Source organism: Propithecus coquereli, unplaced genomic scaffold (genome assembly GCF_000956105.1).
Source record: "Propithecus coquereli isolate 6110/MARCELLA unplaced genomic scaffold, Pcoq_1.0 Scaffold81, whole genome shotgun sequence".
NCBI lineage: Eukaryota > Metazoa > Chordata > Mammalia > Primates > Indriidae > Propithecus > Propithecus coquereli.
In genome coordinates, this window is record NW_012154285.1 from 9,571,509 (window position 1) to 9,586,813 (window position 15,305).

Here is a 15,305-nt window from a genome sequence, read left to right on the forward strand (position 1 = left end):
AAGACTACAGTAACAGAACCAGATATGAACATTCTAACAGGGAGGCAGTTCCACAGTTACATAAGAAGTGAACATTTCATCTTAGCACTCAGAACTTTCCATGATATTCTTTAGCCATAAATATAAAGCTAGTAGACTTCAACCTTATACAACTATTAATAAAATGCTAAATAAAGCATGTTAGCCACATTCTATTGGCAGGTTGTCAGAGATAAATCTACTAATTTCTAAGAATACTTAAAAGCTTTATTTTTGTAATATCCTTTAACAGTCTAATACACTAAATAAGTATTCTAATTATTGCAACATACATTATGCACTCTCAAAATTGTTTTCCTTTGACTCCGTAAAAGGTTGGCAACAGAACGACAATGCTAGTAAATGTCATATTTCAAAATTCACACCAGAATTAAGGTGATTTCAAATATTTAAGAAAGAAAAGTTCTTTAAAATTAGAAAATAGCCCATTTCAATATTTTAGGGATAAAATGCAATATGACATTTGTTGTATTATCATTATTTAGAAAGATTTATAGTAGAAATATACACCTTATTTAATGCAAATCTTGTATATAAAAATTGACTTAAATATTTGAATAGTAAGCTTCCTCTGGTATAAGAAATCAGCACAATCATTAAAAAAGTCTTTATCCTTATTTTTTTCTAAATATTACTACTACCACTTTCACTATTAAAGGCAAATAGCCACCACCATTAAACAATAACCACGGTAGGTTCTATATTAGCCACTTTATGTTCAAAGTAAATTTATGACAAAAACCTAAAAAAAGTATAGCTACGAATCTGATTACTAGGAAGAGATCCCTTTTCCTTTCACACTGAAGGTGGCTGCTCACCCTCTAGACTAGGGATCCCTTCCCTGCCTACTCTAGAAGGGAAGTGACACCGATGACTGGGCTGTAACAGAGTTTGGGGGGAAAGAGGAGAGTGGGGAGAAGAGTGAGAGGTGGAGAGAAAGGGGAGGATGAAGACAGGGAAACGGAAGGGAAGTTTTACAATGCCAAAACATATTCTCCTACATCAAAACATTTCTGGTATGAGGTAATATCTTATTACACAAAATGCATGCTTTGCTATTAAACATAAAAGGTGTGTACATTTCTTGAAAATGTATATTAAGTAGTATAAGAACAGAATAAAGAAATTAAACAATTAATTCCAAGCTTAAGAGGAGAAAAAATATCCAGATGAAACAACACAAAGCAGAGCCAAAAATAAAATACTTCCAAAGTGTACGCGTGTATGTGTGCACGCACTATCAGAATATATAAAAGTAATTAGAATATTTGAAAGTATGTGAAGCTCTCTGGAGCATCACCCAAGAGCAAGGCAGGTTTGCCTACGAGTAAGCGATAGCGAATTAATTCAGAAAATGGACTAGCAAGTTGTTATTTGTGTTAACTTGGCTTCTGTATACCTGATACCAGAAAAGATAAAAGGTCCAAACTGTTATTTGGGGCAACAAATATTTTGTTCAAACTGGCATTAAAAGACTAATGTGTACAGATTTCAAATTCTGTAGTAATAAAATATGGACTAAAATCGAGATAAATTAGAAAACAAATACTTCCCAAAAGGAAGGACTTCCATGATCAGAAAAATTTCTAAATGATTTTCTTCATTTGGAATCATTTTTTCAAAAATGAAATAATCACTATCAACTTATGATTCCAACTATGCTATGTTCAGAAGTAGGCGAGATAAATATTAGATTATGAGAGATTTGTTTTCTGATTCTGGTTTAACTGGTCTAAAACTCCATGCTTTTCTAGTACCAAGGACTGCATTTAAACTCACACATAGAAATGAAGGCTAAAAGTTTAGAATTGTTTAGAGAAGTAATTCGCAATCCTGGTTTTACAACAGTCAAGGATGTGTCAACCTATTTTAAGGGGCATCAATCAATTCTACTGTCACCATTTTAATTTACTTGGCTATTTTTAAAGTTATGCCACTTAACACTGAAAGGAAGAAAGATGAGGAAAGATAATGAAAATAACAAAACAATATCTGAATTCAAATAGTGTGGCAATAAGTGGTTTGGACATAAGTATACTGGCAGTCACCTTTCTAATTTTTAATATTCAACATAAACTTAATAATACAGAATTTAATCACACTGGGATCCAGCAATCTATTTTAGTACATCTAAGCTACTAACATTATTAGAAAATAAATGAGCAGCTTCCCCCACCCACAGGACAAAAGAAATCAAACAGATAAGCACATCCTCAAAACTCACCTTTTGTTGACTGGCTTTTCATCCTTTTCATAGGGACGGACAAACCACTTCCCAATCCTAACGAAGTTCTTATCCATCAGGCACCTACAATAATTACATTGAGAATTACCTTTATAGTTTCAGTAACAAATTAGCAAGTCACTGAATCAATAATCCCAGATGAAATACACCACTGAAAATAAAGACATCAACAAGTAAACTGTCAAAATGTTTTATCACTTAAAATTTTTACATTATACTCACTGAAAAAACTTTTTGACTTTGGGCACCGATTTTTATGCCCACGTAAAAAATGTCAAAAAATAATATAAAAGAGATAGATGTATTCCTAAAACGTCTTACACTTCAGAATTACTTCAAATCAAACCACACTTCTGCATAACTTCAATTTTTGCATCATCAAGAATGTTAGGAATATGGCATTTCTTAGAGTATCTCAGACATATTCTTCTAAGCCACTGATGCCCATCTTGCAAGTTTTAATGCTGGCTTTTTTTTTTTTGCTTGGCATGTGACAGGCAATCCTTTAGCAAGGACCTCAATAACAAAAACATAACACAGCTTCAGCCACTCAGGTATTTTCCTTTTGTAGGCATGGTAAAGCACTTGGTTAAGGCTTTGCAAGAACACAAGGAATCGCAGTCATGACTCCAATAATGAGTATTTGCTTTACTCATATCTAAATTGTGCCCCGCTTCTGTTTCCATGCTGTTTGTGTATGTTGTGTTTCAATGTCAAATCATGGGGTACTCTGTTTGAAGACATGTTAAATGGCAATCAGACCCAACTCATGCAATACCAGTAATGCACACGATTCAACAGAAATGCCAACAATATAGTGATGACCAAGTTATAACTGTGTAAGGCAAGTGCAGAAAATGACAACTATATCTCAACCGCCATATGGCCGATTGTGAGATGCCATGGATTGTAAGAAGTATCCCTGATTTTAAAAACATAAAAATGTGGGGAGAATGTGCATTTTGGAATTGATGAAATACAGTAATCTCTAACATGATTCAATAAAATGATACATATTTTGTAAGAAAAGCTATCAGAATACTGGATGTAATTCTTCTATACAAGGTGCTACCTACCAATAAAAGCTGTATAGTGATTCTTTATTCAATATTCAGGCAATTTTGCATGAGGCTTTTGTCTGTGTAATTTCCACACTATCAAGGAAGATAGAAACAATTCAAGCCCTCACCCAACTCATTATAGGTTAGATGGGTTAGTAAATGGCAATAGTTTCTGCTGGCCACAATGTAACTCCCTTTGGGCAAAGTCGATTTAGAACACTGCTGTATCAAAAAGTCACTGGCTTCAACTGGTTTTACTTTGAAAACGAATTTATACTACAACCTTCCTTCTTCACAATGAAGAAAAGCATTTTCAAAGTAACCCAATCTGTTTTCTAAAGCTTATAAATTTAAAAAAAAAAAAAAACCATGATTTTTAGGATTAAAGACCATATGACTCCATTACATTCAGAACAGGAAGCATGAAACGCCCATCCGAGGAGAAAGTACTCAAGAAGCAAAACTGGAAAAATATCTCCACAGTTTATTCATTAGCTAAGAGACTTAATTTTTTAGCTAGACTACATACAAATAGATATTTCCACTAAAAACTCTACAGAGTTTGATACCAAGTTCCTCCTCCAATAATAATATCAATAATTACTACTAGAATCACTACTATTACCACTACCTTGTTTGATTGCCAGGCACAGTATCTCATTTAACTCCAGTAATAATGATAAGAGATGGGTATTACAATGCCCATTTTATAGACAAAGAAGCTCGGGCACATTGAGAATGTCACCTAGCCAAGGTCACATAGCTAATCAATAGGAGAGCTGCAGTCAAGCCCAAGTATATCTGATCACAGAGCCAGGACATTTAACTACTACCATATGCCAACTCTCATGCTGTCACGTTTCCTCAATTATTTCCTTATTTCTTAAACCCAAATGCACCTTGTACATGATGTGTTTACTTAATTCATGATGGTGTTTCTTTTTTTTTTAAGCCTGTTGCCCAGGCTAGAGTGCAGTGGTGGCATCATAGCTCACTGCAACCTCAAACTCATGGGCTGGAGCAGTCTGCCTTCCTCAGCGTCGTGAGTAGCTGGCACTATGGGAGTGCATCACCACACCCAGCTAATTTTTCTATTTTTTGTAGAGATGGGGACTCGCTATCTTGCTCTATGAACTCTTGGCTCCTGGCAAGCCTTCTACCTCAGCCTCCCCAAAGTGCTAGGATTACAGGTGTGAGCCACCACACTTGACCAATAGTGTTTCTTTATTTTCTAAAAGCTGTTATTAAATTGAAGGTGCATCTTAAAACTGATGATGCTAAGAATGAAGGCAAATAAGGTATATAACAAGTATGGAATCACATCAAACACTAAACATTATCTTCTAGTGACACACATTCTCACTTAATAAATACCATTTTTAAGAAACATATTCATTTTGTCATATATGCCTGGAAGGTCAGAATTCAAAAGAATCATTTACTCAAAAACAGAGAAAACATCAATTTACAGTGTATACAAAGAAAAATACAAGGATTTAGAGAATATAATATAAAAGAAAAGAAGATAAAATATGTGTGACTAAAGACGGCAATGTGTATATGTTTGTTTCAAAACCCTTGCACTTCTAGGAAGTACAAGTCACAAATTCTATTTGCTGATTTCAGAAAAAAACAAACAAGATCTACAAAGTGGAGGAGCAATGCACAGCCAAGCCCACTCAAAGACAAGCAAAAGGCAAAAGGCTAATGAAAATGCTACCTGAGAGTCTACCTCTCTATACGAATGTATCTCCTGGAGTTCCTATTACAGACCATATTTCTTTGTCAGGCAATGTCAACAAAAGGTTGTTATCACTAATATACAAAACAGCCTTGGAAACTACTGATCCTTCAATCTGAAACCATCTGTTTCCAAATAAGACTCATAAATAACTTATGTGATTTTTCAGCTGCTAATCAGTTCCTATGTGATCAGTGATTTCCTGCACAATGAAAGGAAAACATGACAACACAACTGCGTTAGATGAAGTAGTCGATTTTATAAGTACTAGGATGGAGGCCGGGGGATATATACACAGTCCCTCCAAGGTTAGGCAGTACAGAAAGTATTTCCAACTGGTTATGGGAAGAAACGAAAGAGGAGGAGGTGTGTCTTTGCTAAGAAAGACAGTTCTAACACCTGACCTGGTACATGGGAGTATGCTGACTCAACAGCACACTATATTAAGGCTCCAAGTCCTTGGTTCTCAATCATTTTGGGGTAATGAATGTATAGTAAAAAAAAAAACAACAAAAACACGAAAACATTTAATGAAAGCCGTTATAAATTCTTTCCCCAGAAAAATGCATGGAAGAGCAAAACACTGCACACAATCACACTGGGCTGGGGAACTCCATGAAGCATATCCTAGCTATGCATTTCTGTCCTCAGTGCCACCACTGATCCCTGCGAACCCTGCTTTGGCTGGATCCCTTCCTCACCCCGTTCCATTCCTCCTCATCCAGTTTAACTTGTATTCATCTTTTCTGCCCCAGATCAAGCCTGCACAGTACTGTACCATGTACACTGACTTAGAACAATTCAGTTCTCTGGCTTTCTTCCCCAACAAAACTACGAGGTCTTGGGGGCAGAAACAGTGCTTTCTTATTCACTGACAATATTCAGCGAATATTTAAGTGCCCATTATGTAATATACTTTATATTCTGCTCTATATTGGTAGGTGCTCAATAAATATCTGAGAAATGAATGCCAAGAAGTATTTTCCTATTCATAATGTAATGTTAGTCTTCTTGTTTATAACCACTTGTACTATTATTATTTGAATTTTCTTCTGTGTATGTATTCTCATCAATGACACATTCGGTGTTTAAGGGGGAAAAAATCTATGTATTTCACTTCTTTATAGACCATCCCACTGTAGATTAAAATCTTAGTAGATACTCAACACACAGGGACTCACAGAGGTGCTAAAAAAATATTTAGTAAGACTAGCACTGCTGCTCAAATGCTTTAATTATATTTGAAGAACATAATTAAGCAAATCTTTTTTTTAATTTAAAGAAGTTTATTCTGAGACAAATGTGTGTGACTGATGGCCCAGAGCAGATGGCCCCGAGAGGTCCTGAGAAAATGTGCCCTGCAAATCTTTTAAAGAGAGATAATTCTAAGATATAAAAATTATATCAGAAATAATTTCCTTTTTTACATTTTATCATTTTATTATTTTTGAGGGATAAAATTTATATTGAACTTCACTAATAAATAAACCTAGCAGATACACTACATCTGCCAAAAATTGTTTCCAATCAACATCATAAATAGTGGTAAGACTATCAGTTAACCCTGGCTGTCTACTGAGCAACCCCAGACATTATTATTGAGATTTTCAAAATTACTTCACTATTAAGAAATGGCATAATTCTGCAAAGTAGTAAACTGTAAATTATCTTGCAAGATTACCATATGATGCTAGATTTATAGAATGTTCTTTCAGCAATGGTACTAGGAAATTATTTCTCTTCCCAACCCCCTACCACCTCCCAAAAATCACTGTTTCAAGAAAAAAAAGAAACAGCTGCTGAAAAATGAAAATAAAACCAGGTCGTATGTGTGTGTCTGTGCCTAATGTTTCTGTGTCATGTCATATGGCTCTCAATACAACAAATGCAACCTGATTCCATAGGAACTTATTGATTATTCATTTCTTGGTCCTGTTATCACATGCCCAAGGAATCTCAATGTTGCAATGTTATATCACCATTTCTTTGACTAGGGCTGTACCTACCACCATACTCTAGCGAATATATTTATTATTTTGAAATCCTTTAATCACTACATCCAAGAACATTGCTAATTTGCCCTTTGACAATCACCTATATTGGATCATAATTCCCCAACACATTGAAAGCTAGGAATAGACAAATACAATGTTGATGTTATCATAATTATAATTCTAATTTTCTCCACATTATTTTCACTGTACTTTTCCAAATAAAGTATCTTAACTCTAAATACCAGCTCTTGGTAAACCAAGAAGCTCTGGGTCAAAGGCAATTCTACAGCTGTATTATCAACTACCACGGGGTGAATATGCTGACAACCCATTAGCAAAGCAGCATCAGTAATCTACTCTGAAGAGCCATTATGTTTTACAAATGTCAAATACCCACCGATTAAAGTCTCCCTAAGTAAGCATGGACATGATGAAACACAACAGCTTCAAAAGATCCATGTAATCTTCTGTTGTTTGCAAAGCAATGATTTGCATTTTAGGGAAAAAAATTAGCTTTCTATCAAAATTAACTTGTGTTTTTCATTCTAAAAACTTAAGAATTAAAATTAAAGTATACCATACATATTGCCATTTGACAGCATTATGTCAGACGTTTTAAGTATTTCTACAAAGCTACAAAAGCAAGATTTTCCTAAGTCCCATATGTGATACAACCACTGAAGCAATAATTAAAACCTCGAGGTCTTTGAACTGTACACATTTCCTGACTTTTTCAAAACCTTTTCGATCCTATATTTTACTACATTTTGATAGAGTTAGGTTAAAAAGATACGGTATATTATTAAAACTTATACCAACTATAATGTAAGAGTAATAGCCATTAAGTCTGCAATATTAAAAATAGATGAAAACACTCCCAAAAACGATGGCAGGTTTTTGTTTTCTATAATCTTTTAACAGCCAAAGTATTTTTCCATTAATTAGGAGTGTGAGACAATCTAAACTTAAAATACAAAGTGTAACCTTTGAGAAGTTCATTACAAATACATAAGAAAATTTCCTTAAATTGAAAAAACTCATGAAGAATAATCTGAACTACTGCATTATTAGGAAGCACATGAGGGGGAAGGGAGGAATTAGCAGAGATTCTATGTAAATAAAAACTAAATTAATGGTATTTTATCATTCTGGGTATTTTGCAAAAAACAAAAAAAGATATCGATCATTAAGAAAATAGGAAGCACACTTACTCTTTCAAAAGAGGGAAAAATAATATTGACTGCATGAACTAAAACTATAATAGTTAGAATGGCTAAACTGTCTCAGATACTGAAATTCTTTTCTTTTTTTGAGACAGGGTCTTGCTCTGTCTCCTGGGCTAGAGTGCAGTGGCATCATCATAGCTCACTGCAATCTCAAACTCCTAGGCTTAAGCGATCCTCCAACCTCAGCATTCCAAGTAGCTAGGACTGACTACAGGCATACACCACCACATCTGGCTAATCTTTTAATTTTTTGTATAGACAAGGTCTCACTAGGTTGCTCAGGCTGGTCTCGAACTCCTGGCCTCAAGCAACCCTCCCTCCTGGGCCTCCCAACATGCTGGGATTACAGGCATAAACCACCACGCCCAGCCAGATACTGAAATTCTGACTAAGAAATTACAAATGAAGAAAATACCAAAAGAAGCTAATATGACTCAAAGCTTTAAAAAACATGTATAAATACATCCAGACTTGTGTTTCAGAAACCTATCTGTGTTTCAGTAACATAACTGGCAGCTGTTTGAAGGATACAGCATTAGCAGGGGGAAACACTTCAATTAAGAGGTACAGCAGATGTATTCTTTTCCCAAACACATACTATCTCTCCCTCTCCCACTGACATCAAGCTTGGCCATGTGACTATGGTATCTCCCTATTAAAAGATGATATTTGTCATACATTTGACTTTAAGCTAGGTGGTGAATGTCTTGACCAATGAAATGTGAGCAGAAATGGCATTAACACTTCTGAACAGAGTGTCAAGGGGCTACCGTGTGTTCTGCCATTGTTCTTTGCTCTCTACTAGGAGATCAGCAAGTCTTAGACAGGGGCTGCCCTGCTAGCATGAGGTGTGTAGGGAAGAGGACATACAGTACTGCAGTCAGTGACTCATAATGGACATGTAACATGAGCAAGAAATAAACCTTTATTGTTATGAGCTAGGAGGATCTTTCAGGTCTTTGTTACTGCAACATAACTGAGCCTAACCTGATTGAAGAAAAAGGCCTCTGCAGTACTTCAGGAAACATTTGTGACATCTTAAAGGAGGCCAGTGGCAATCAAAATGAAGAGAATGGAACAGAGGGATGTCTGGAAGGCTGGCAAGGGAAGGTGAAGAATTCAATATTATGTGTTAAGAAACACAAACAAGGAAAGAAAAAGCTCAGGGAGGCCAAAATATCAAACAGGCCACCTAACGGAAGTAGGATTAGATGAATTATATATGATCTCATGAACAGAATTAACATAAAGAAATGAAAGTTACAGGAAGACAGATTTCCGCTCAGTGTAAGACAGACTTTCTAACACTGAGCACTCTCTCAAGATAAAAAGAACTCCTTTGGGAATCTGTGTTCACATAACCAGAAGTACTCAAAGAAAAAAGAGATGACCACATAAAAATAGATATTATAGAATGGGATTCCACAATTAGTTGGTTAAATAGAATGACTTTTAATGTGATCTCTAACTCTGAAAATAGTAATTTCAATACTTTTCACTAATATTAAAAGCAGTTAACCACTTATTGGCTTCTTATACTGAGAAAGGTACTGTCCTGAGCCAAAGAACCCTTCACTACGTTACAGGTAAAGGAACAGGGGCTCCCCAAGCTAAGTCCCAAAATACCGCCTGCTCCTGTCTCTGAAGGCAGTGAAGAAAAGGACTTCTAGAAATGTGTGCACCTGGAATGATACATAAAATTAAAGCCAAATATAGTGTTCTGTTACCTTTATGGAAAACGTTCTTAAGTGGGTAGCAGTGAATTTTTCTTTTTCTTTCTTTTTTTTTTGGGTTTTTGCGTTTTTTAATGGACAGATGACCCTGGCTAGATATATACAATATAGCATAGACAAATATTGAAGAGTTATAGGAGAAATGAGTAAATGCAAGATGAAAATATTTGAAGTCATATTACCTTAGAATTTAAAATATTCTACACAGTATCAATAATCAATATAATATTACCTAAGGATCAATCAATACCAACAAGAAATGAAATTATATTATTCTGTGTGAAATTTACAATGTCACCTTAATTTCTGCAGTAAATTATTTTTAATAAGCCACTGCAGTGACATCATTCTGTATATACTAGCGACTGTAGCCTTTTGGAAAGAAGATCGATTTGTATGACTCCTGCTTAACAATAAGTGAGAGCTTCTCAAGGTAGTAAATGGAATTCCCTTTTAATTAAACATATCCTTATGCCTAAATATAAAAAACAGAAATAATAAATCACTTGTACAAGCTTTGTTAATAAGCAAACTAAGGAAAAAATGGTTCGGGCAGAACAAGCACCCTGCAAGTGATACAGTCCTTGATGATCTATTTTAATAACCTAAATTCTGGCTTTCATGTCAGAGGCTCACAACATCCAAAGCAGAGAACCAAGTTGATGTTATCTAAATAGAAGTGGAAAGGAATAATAGAAAATTGCCTACTGTAAGATAGTACACTGTATCTCAATAAATGTAGGTTGTAAACAGATAAGTAAACCTTATTGAAAGAACAAAAAGGCAAGTAAGTATGTATTAGCCCTTCCAGTCTCTCCTGACCACGAATAAAGAGAGCTAACAACCACCATTTTAAATGCTTTCCTGCCTCCTGGGCAGGGTAATTTTCATTCACAGAGCACAGTTACTTAAAGCTTGATGAAAACAGAAAATTATTATTTTGAAGGACAAAAGGATTACTACAATTTTTCAAAAGAATCTCAAATCATCCACATAAATTATAGAAAGGGGGCTTGATCATTAATTATTTTCTAAAAGAAAAGCTTTTTTGTTTCAAAATTAACTCCAATAGGAGGGTTCTAATAGACCATTCTGAGACTAGAGTTTAATAAAATTTAAAAGAATATAAATCAAGGTATACAGAATAAATAAATTTATGGGAACAAAATTAATAATTACTGACATTAACAATATGTCAGGCATTATGCAGCACACATTATATATATAATTTAACAAAAACTCCAGGCGCATATTATCCTATACTTAATTTATCCAGCGTTAACTGAGGCTTACTGAGTAGGCTTACTCTCCCAGTAACAGACCCTGAAATCCAACCAAGGACTAACCTAAGTTCTTTACAACTATCCCAAACTTTCTTATATATGTCACAACTAATTTTCTATAAATAATAATTCAACTTGATGTGGACTTCAGTTTTCATCACAAATTCTGAATTCATGAGCCCAGAATAAATTATCTATATTTCCTTCCTCTCCCAGTTTTTCTGCTCTTCTAATTTTCTCCCATAAAGAAACATGCCACCATTTCAAATACAAGACTAAAAAGAATACAATTCAATGACAAATTCATTAATATTTTTCTTACAAGAATAAAACATGGGATAAAAACACGATGAGCTACAATTTCAAAATATATATACCTTAACAGTTTATATAAAAAGAATTGTGTTTAAAGGTACATTAATTACTGTACAGATATAAGAGCTTTATTCTGACATAGAATTATATAGAAGCAGTAAATTTTCGATATTTACCTGAAGTGAATTTGTGTGGACTTTGTTTTGTTTTTCAGTGGGAGAGAGAATTACCAAATATTTAAAATATTTAAGAGTCCTGAACTGCTGAAACAAATCAATGCTTCTACATGTATACAACACCTTAGTAACAGATGACCTCTAGGTCTACTCCAAATTACAGGGTTAGAAACTAAAGTTCAGAATAAGACATGGAGAAATTTGGTGGGAAACGTCTCTCAATAACTGATGACAACTTAGCAACTATAGCTCAAGCTAAAAGGTGATACTGTAGTGATATCACTTTACTCAACAGCTTGAATAAGAAAATAGTACTAGAATGACCTTTCAGCCTTGATTACCTAAAAGCACTACATACAGACTCAGGAAGTTCTTAACTAACCCATCATTTCTCATCTGTTTCTCCCCTCAAAATACCATTTAGAGCCTAGGACATATTGTCATGCCAAAAATTAAGGAGGTACTCAAACAATGATAGAATCATGTCAGAAGGACAGAGGAGCCATCATGAAGGGGCTTGCCCCGGCCAAATGTGAAACAATGTAAGCACCAAAATAAATGACAATAATAATTAATTATGATCCACTGAATGAAATAGGAATCCATGAGCCTAAACTTATATAGCAAGATAAGGAAATACGGAAATAAAATGGGTGAAAGTGAAAAGTTCTTCCTTACAATGAAATGCCAACTAATAAAAGCAGAAAAAATGGTGGCATTTGGAAATTACCATTACAGCCATAATAGTAATAATTGATTTAAGCAAGGACTACCAATAGAGGTTAAAACAAATAAGTGAAAATTTGATGAGAAACAGGATAATTACAGAATCTCATTATAGCTGGCCACAAATTACCATACTAATTACAAAGACAGAACTGACAAAGATAACAGTTAACAAAATATGTATTAATTTAAAATGGAGAAACCTAGCAGAATATCATATCAAGTGATCAAAAACATTAACATCATTAATAATGGGATACTTGTGCCTCCTACTATGACACACTAAGGATACAACGCCGCTTCTATGGTATTCCTACTAAAAACTGCAACCTAAATTTAAGCATGAGAAAATTACCTCAAACTGAGGGGCCAACATATGGCTTGAACTCATCAGAATGTCAATGTCAAGAAAGAAAATGAAAGGCTAAGGAACCACTCTAGATTAAAGAGACATGAAAACTAAATATAATGTATAATCATGGTTTGGATATTAAGAGGTTAAGCTATAATGGATGTATAACTGGGACAACTGACAACATCTGAATTGAACTACAGATTAGATGATGGCACTTTATCAATGTTAAATTTCCTAATTTTCATAATGGTACTGTGCTTATATGAGAGGATAGCCTTATCCTTAGGAAATATACACCTAAATACTTAGGGGTAAAAAAGAGCATCATCAATCTGGAGCCTACAAATGGCTCAGGGAATAAATTAAAAAGAAAAAAAACACACGATGGGCAGGGGGATATGGGAGCTCTTTGTACTATTCCTGAAATTTCTCTAAATTTGAAATTATATCAATAAAAAAGAAAACAAGAGATTTATATAATTAATTTTCATGCTAGCAATAAACTCTTTTATGTGAAGAGTTTCTGAAAATTACAGGAAGCTCTCCGAGTATCTAGCAATATGCTCAGATGTCTCAAAACCACTGTCATGCTGTTCCTTCTCTTACCTTTCTAACAGATTGTGGATCGCTTTGAAGAGCAGCGTCCTACATTCATAGGAAAGGCCATTTTCCCAGAGTCCTTCTTCCACAACTGAAAAAAAAATAGAAAAAAGAAAAAAAAAGAACCAGTAAAAAGGACATCCAAATAAAAATAAAGAAACTTTTAAAACATTTTTCTAAAGCAAAGTTAATGAGTTAATTTAAATGACTTAAATAATCTCACGCTGAAACAGAGAATGGAAGCTAAATACTTGCCCAAAGTTATACAAAAGGAAGTAGTAATGTGTTTTGCTTTTAAAGTCTTTGAACTATGAGACATGCTGCAATGCTCCTCCCATAGAGGTCTTTCCAACCTGCTTCTTCCAAGTTTAAAATCACTTGAAATTCTCAAATTAATCCTTCTGTCTATTAATAACATTATCACAAAGACTAATTTTGTTAAAGGTCCGTTTAAAGGTAACAAAAATGCCACAAATTAATACCAAGGTTATGATATGTATTCTTGGAGGAAAAATCAAGAGGAAAATATTTCCAAGCGTGTCAAAATTACACAAATTTCTTTAAATCTTTTGAAAGTAATATCTGGATAGGATTTTATGGACATGATTTTAGAGAGACTGTCAGGAAATTAAATCTTACTAGAACATCAAATTTATTTCTTGAATTTACAATTGCATTAGTGTTTGACATTTTTGGAAATATTGTATTTGCCTCTGAAATAAGCTGTAACATGGAGCCACAAGTAACTCTAACACGAAGAGGTTAAATAGATTAACAATGCCCCATATATTCCTAAAATTTTTTCTTTTCATAAATATGTAAACAGATATAAAATGTCCTAGAGAAGATAGTTAATTTCCTTATAAATTATACTAGCTCAATTCAAGATAGCAAAAAACTAAAAAGATGAAAACATTTACAGGAGAAAATCTCCTCTCTCTTTTACTTATTATCCTGACAAAAGCACTCACAGGAAAAAATTTTGGCAGAGAATTAAAACACACATTAAAACACACATCCACATGGTATTTTTAATACTTTTACCATACCAATAGACATGACCGAAACGTATCCCATGTTCTTCAGACAGCATTTGAAAAAGTGTAATTTACATTCTTGGCTTTTTTTCTGTAAGACTCTTCAAAAATTATAAACTTGGAGTTTTTTTCCTGGTTATGTCAGATAACATTATTTCCCTGCCTATGTGGCTAATCCCAATTTACCAAATCTTCCCAAAGCAATTTCTTTGTCTAAAGCATTTTGTGTTATATATAGCTAGAGAAATAGAAAAAAAAAGACAGTAAATCAACAAACATTCCAGCCTGGGCAGCAGAGTGAGACCCCAGTCTCTCCTAAAAAGACAAAACAAAGAAAGGAAGGAAGAAAAATACAATTGGAGGACTCACATCACCTGATTTCCAGATTTACTATGAAGCTAGTATAGATAAGATAGCATGGTACTGGAGAAAGGATAAATCAACAGAATGGAACTAAGTACAGACACAGACCCCAAAATATATTGTCGTTTTTTTTAATTTTTAATATGCACTAAATCATAGGGTTCTGGAAGCCAAAAAACCCGGGAGAGCTGGATGTGTTTTTTCAAAAATGATCGTTTTTTTTAATTTTTAATAATAGAAGATACAGGCTTATTGGGAAAAATGTTTGCCAAAATGTATAGAAAGTGAAAGTTTTCCATAATCGACCACCCCATAACTACTGTTACCCATATCTAAACTAAAATTGTTTTTATAAGAATGAGATACTACTATATGTTTTGTTACTTTGAATCTATTATGTTGGTGCATAGA

General features: G+C 34.1%; 1 protein-coding gene across 1 annotated transcript in view; it reads right to left on the reverse strand.

Annotated features, from left to right (window-relative positions):
• MED13L (mediator complex subunit 13-like) overlaps positions 1-15,305 on the reverse strand; it is a 287,723-nt gene that overhangs the window by 118,460 nt on the left and 153,958 nt on the right. The window contains exons 3-4 of the mRNA XM_012663527.1: positions 13,501-13,585; positions 2,264-2,347 (exon numbers count right to left, since the gene is read on the reverse strand). Coding sequence (XP_012518981.1) covers positions 2,264-2,347; positions 13,501-13,585 — 169 coding nt within the window. The remainder of the gene's footprint in view (positions 1-2,263; positions 2,348-13,500; positions 13,586-15,305) is intronic.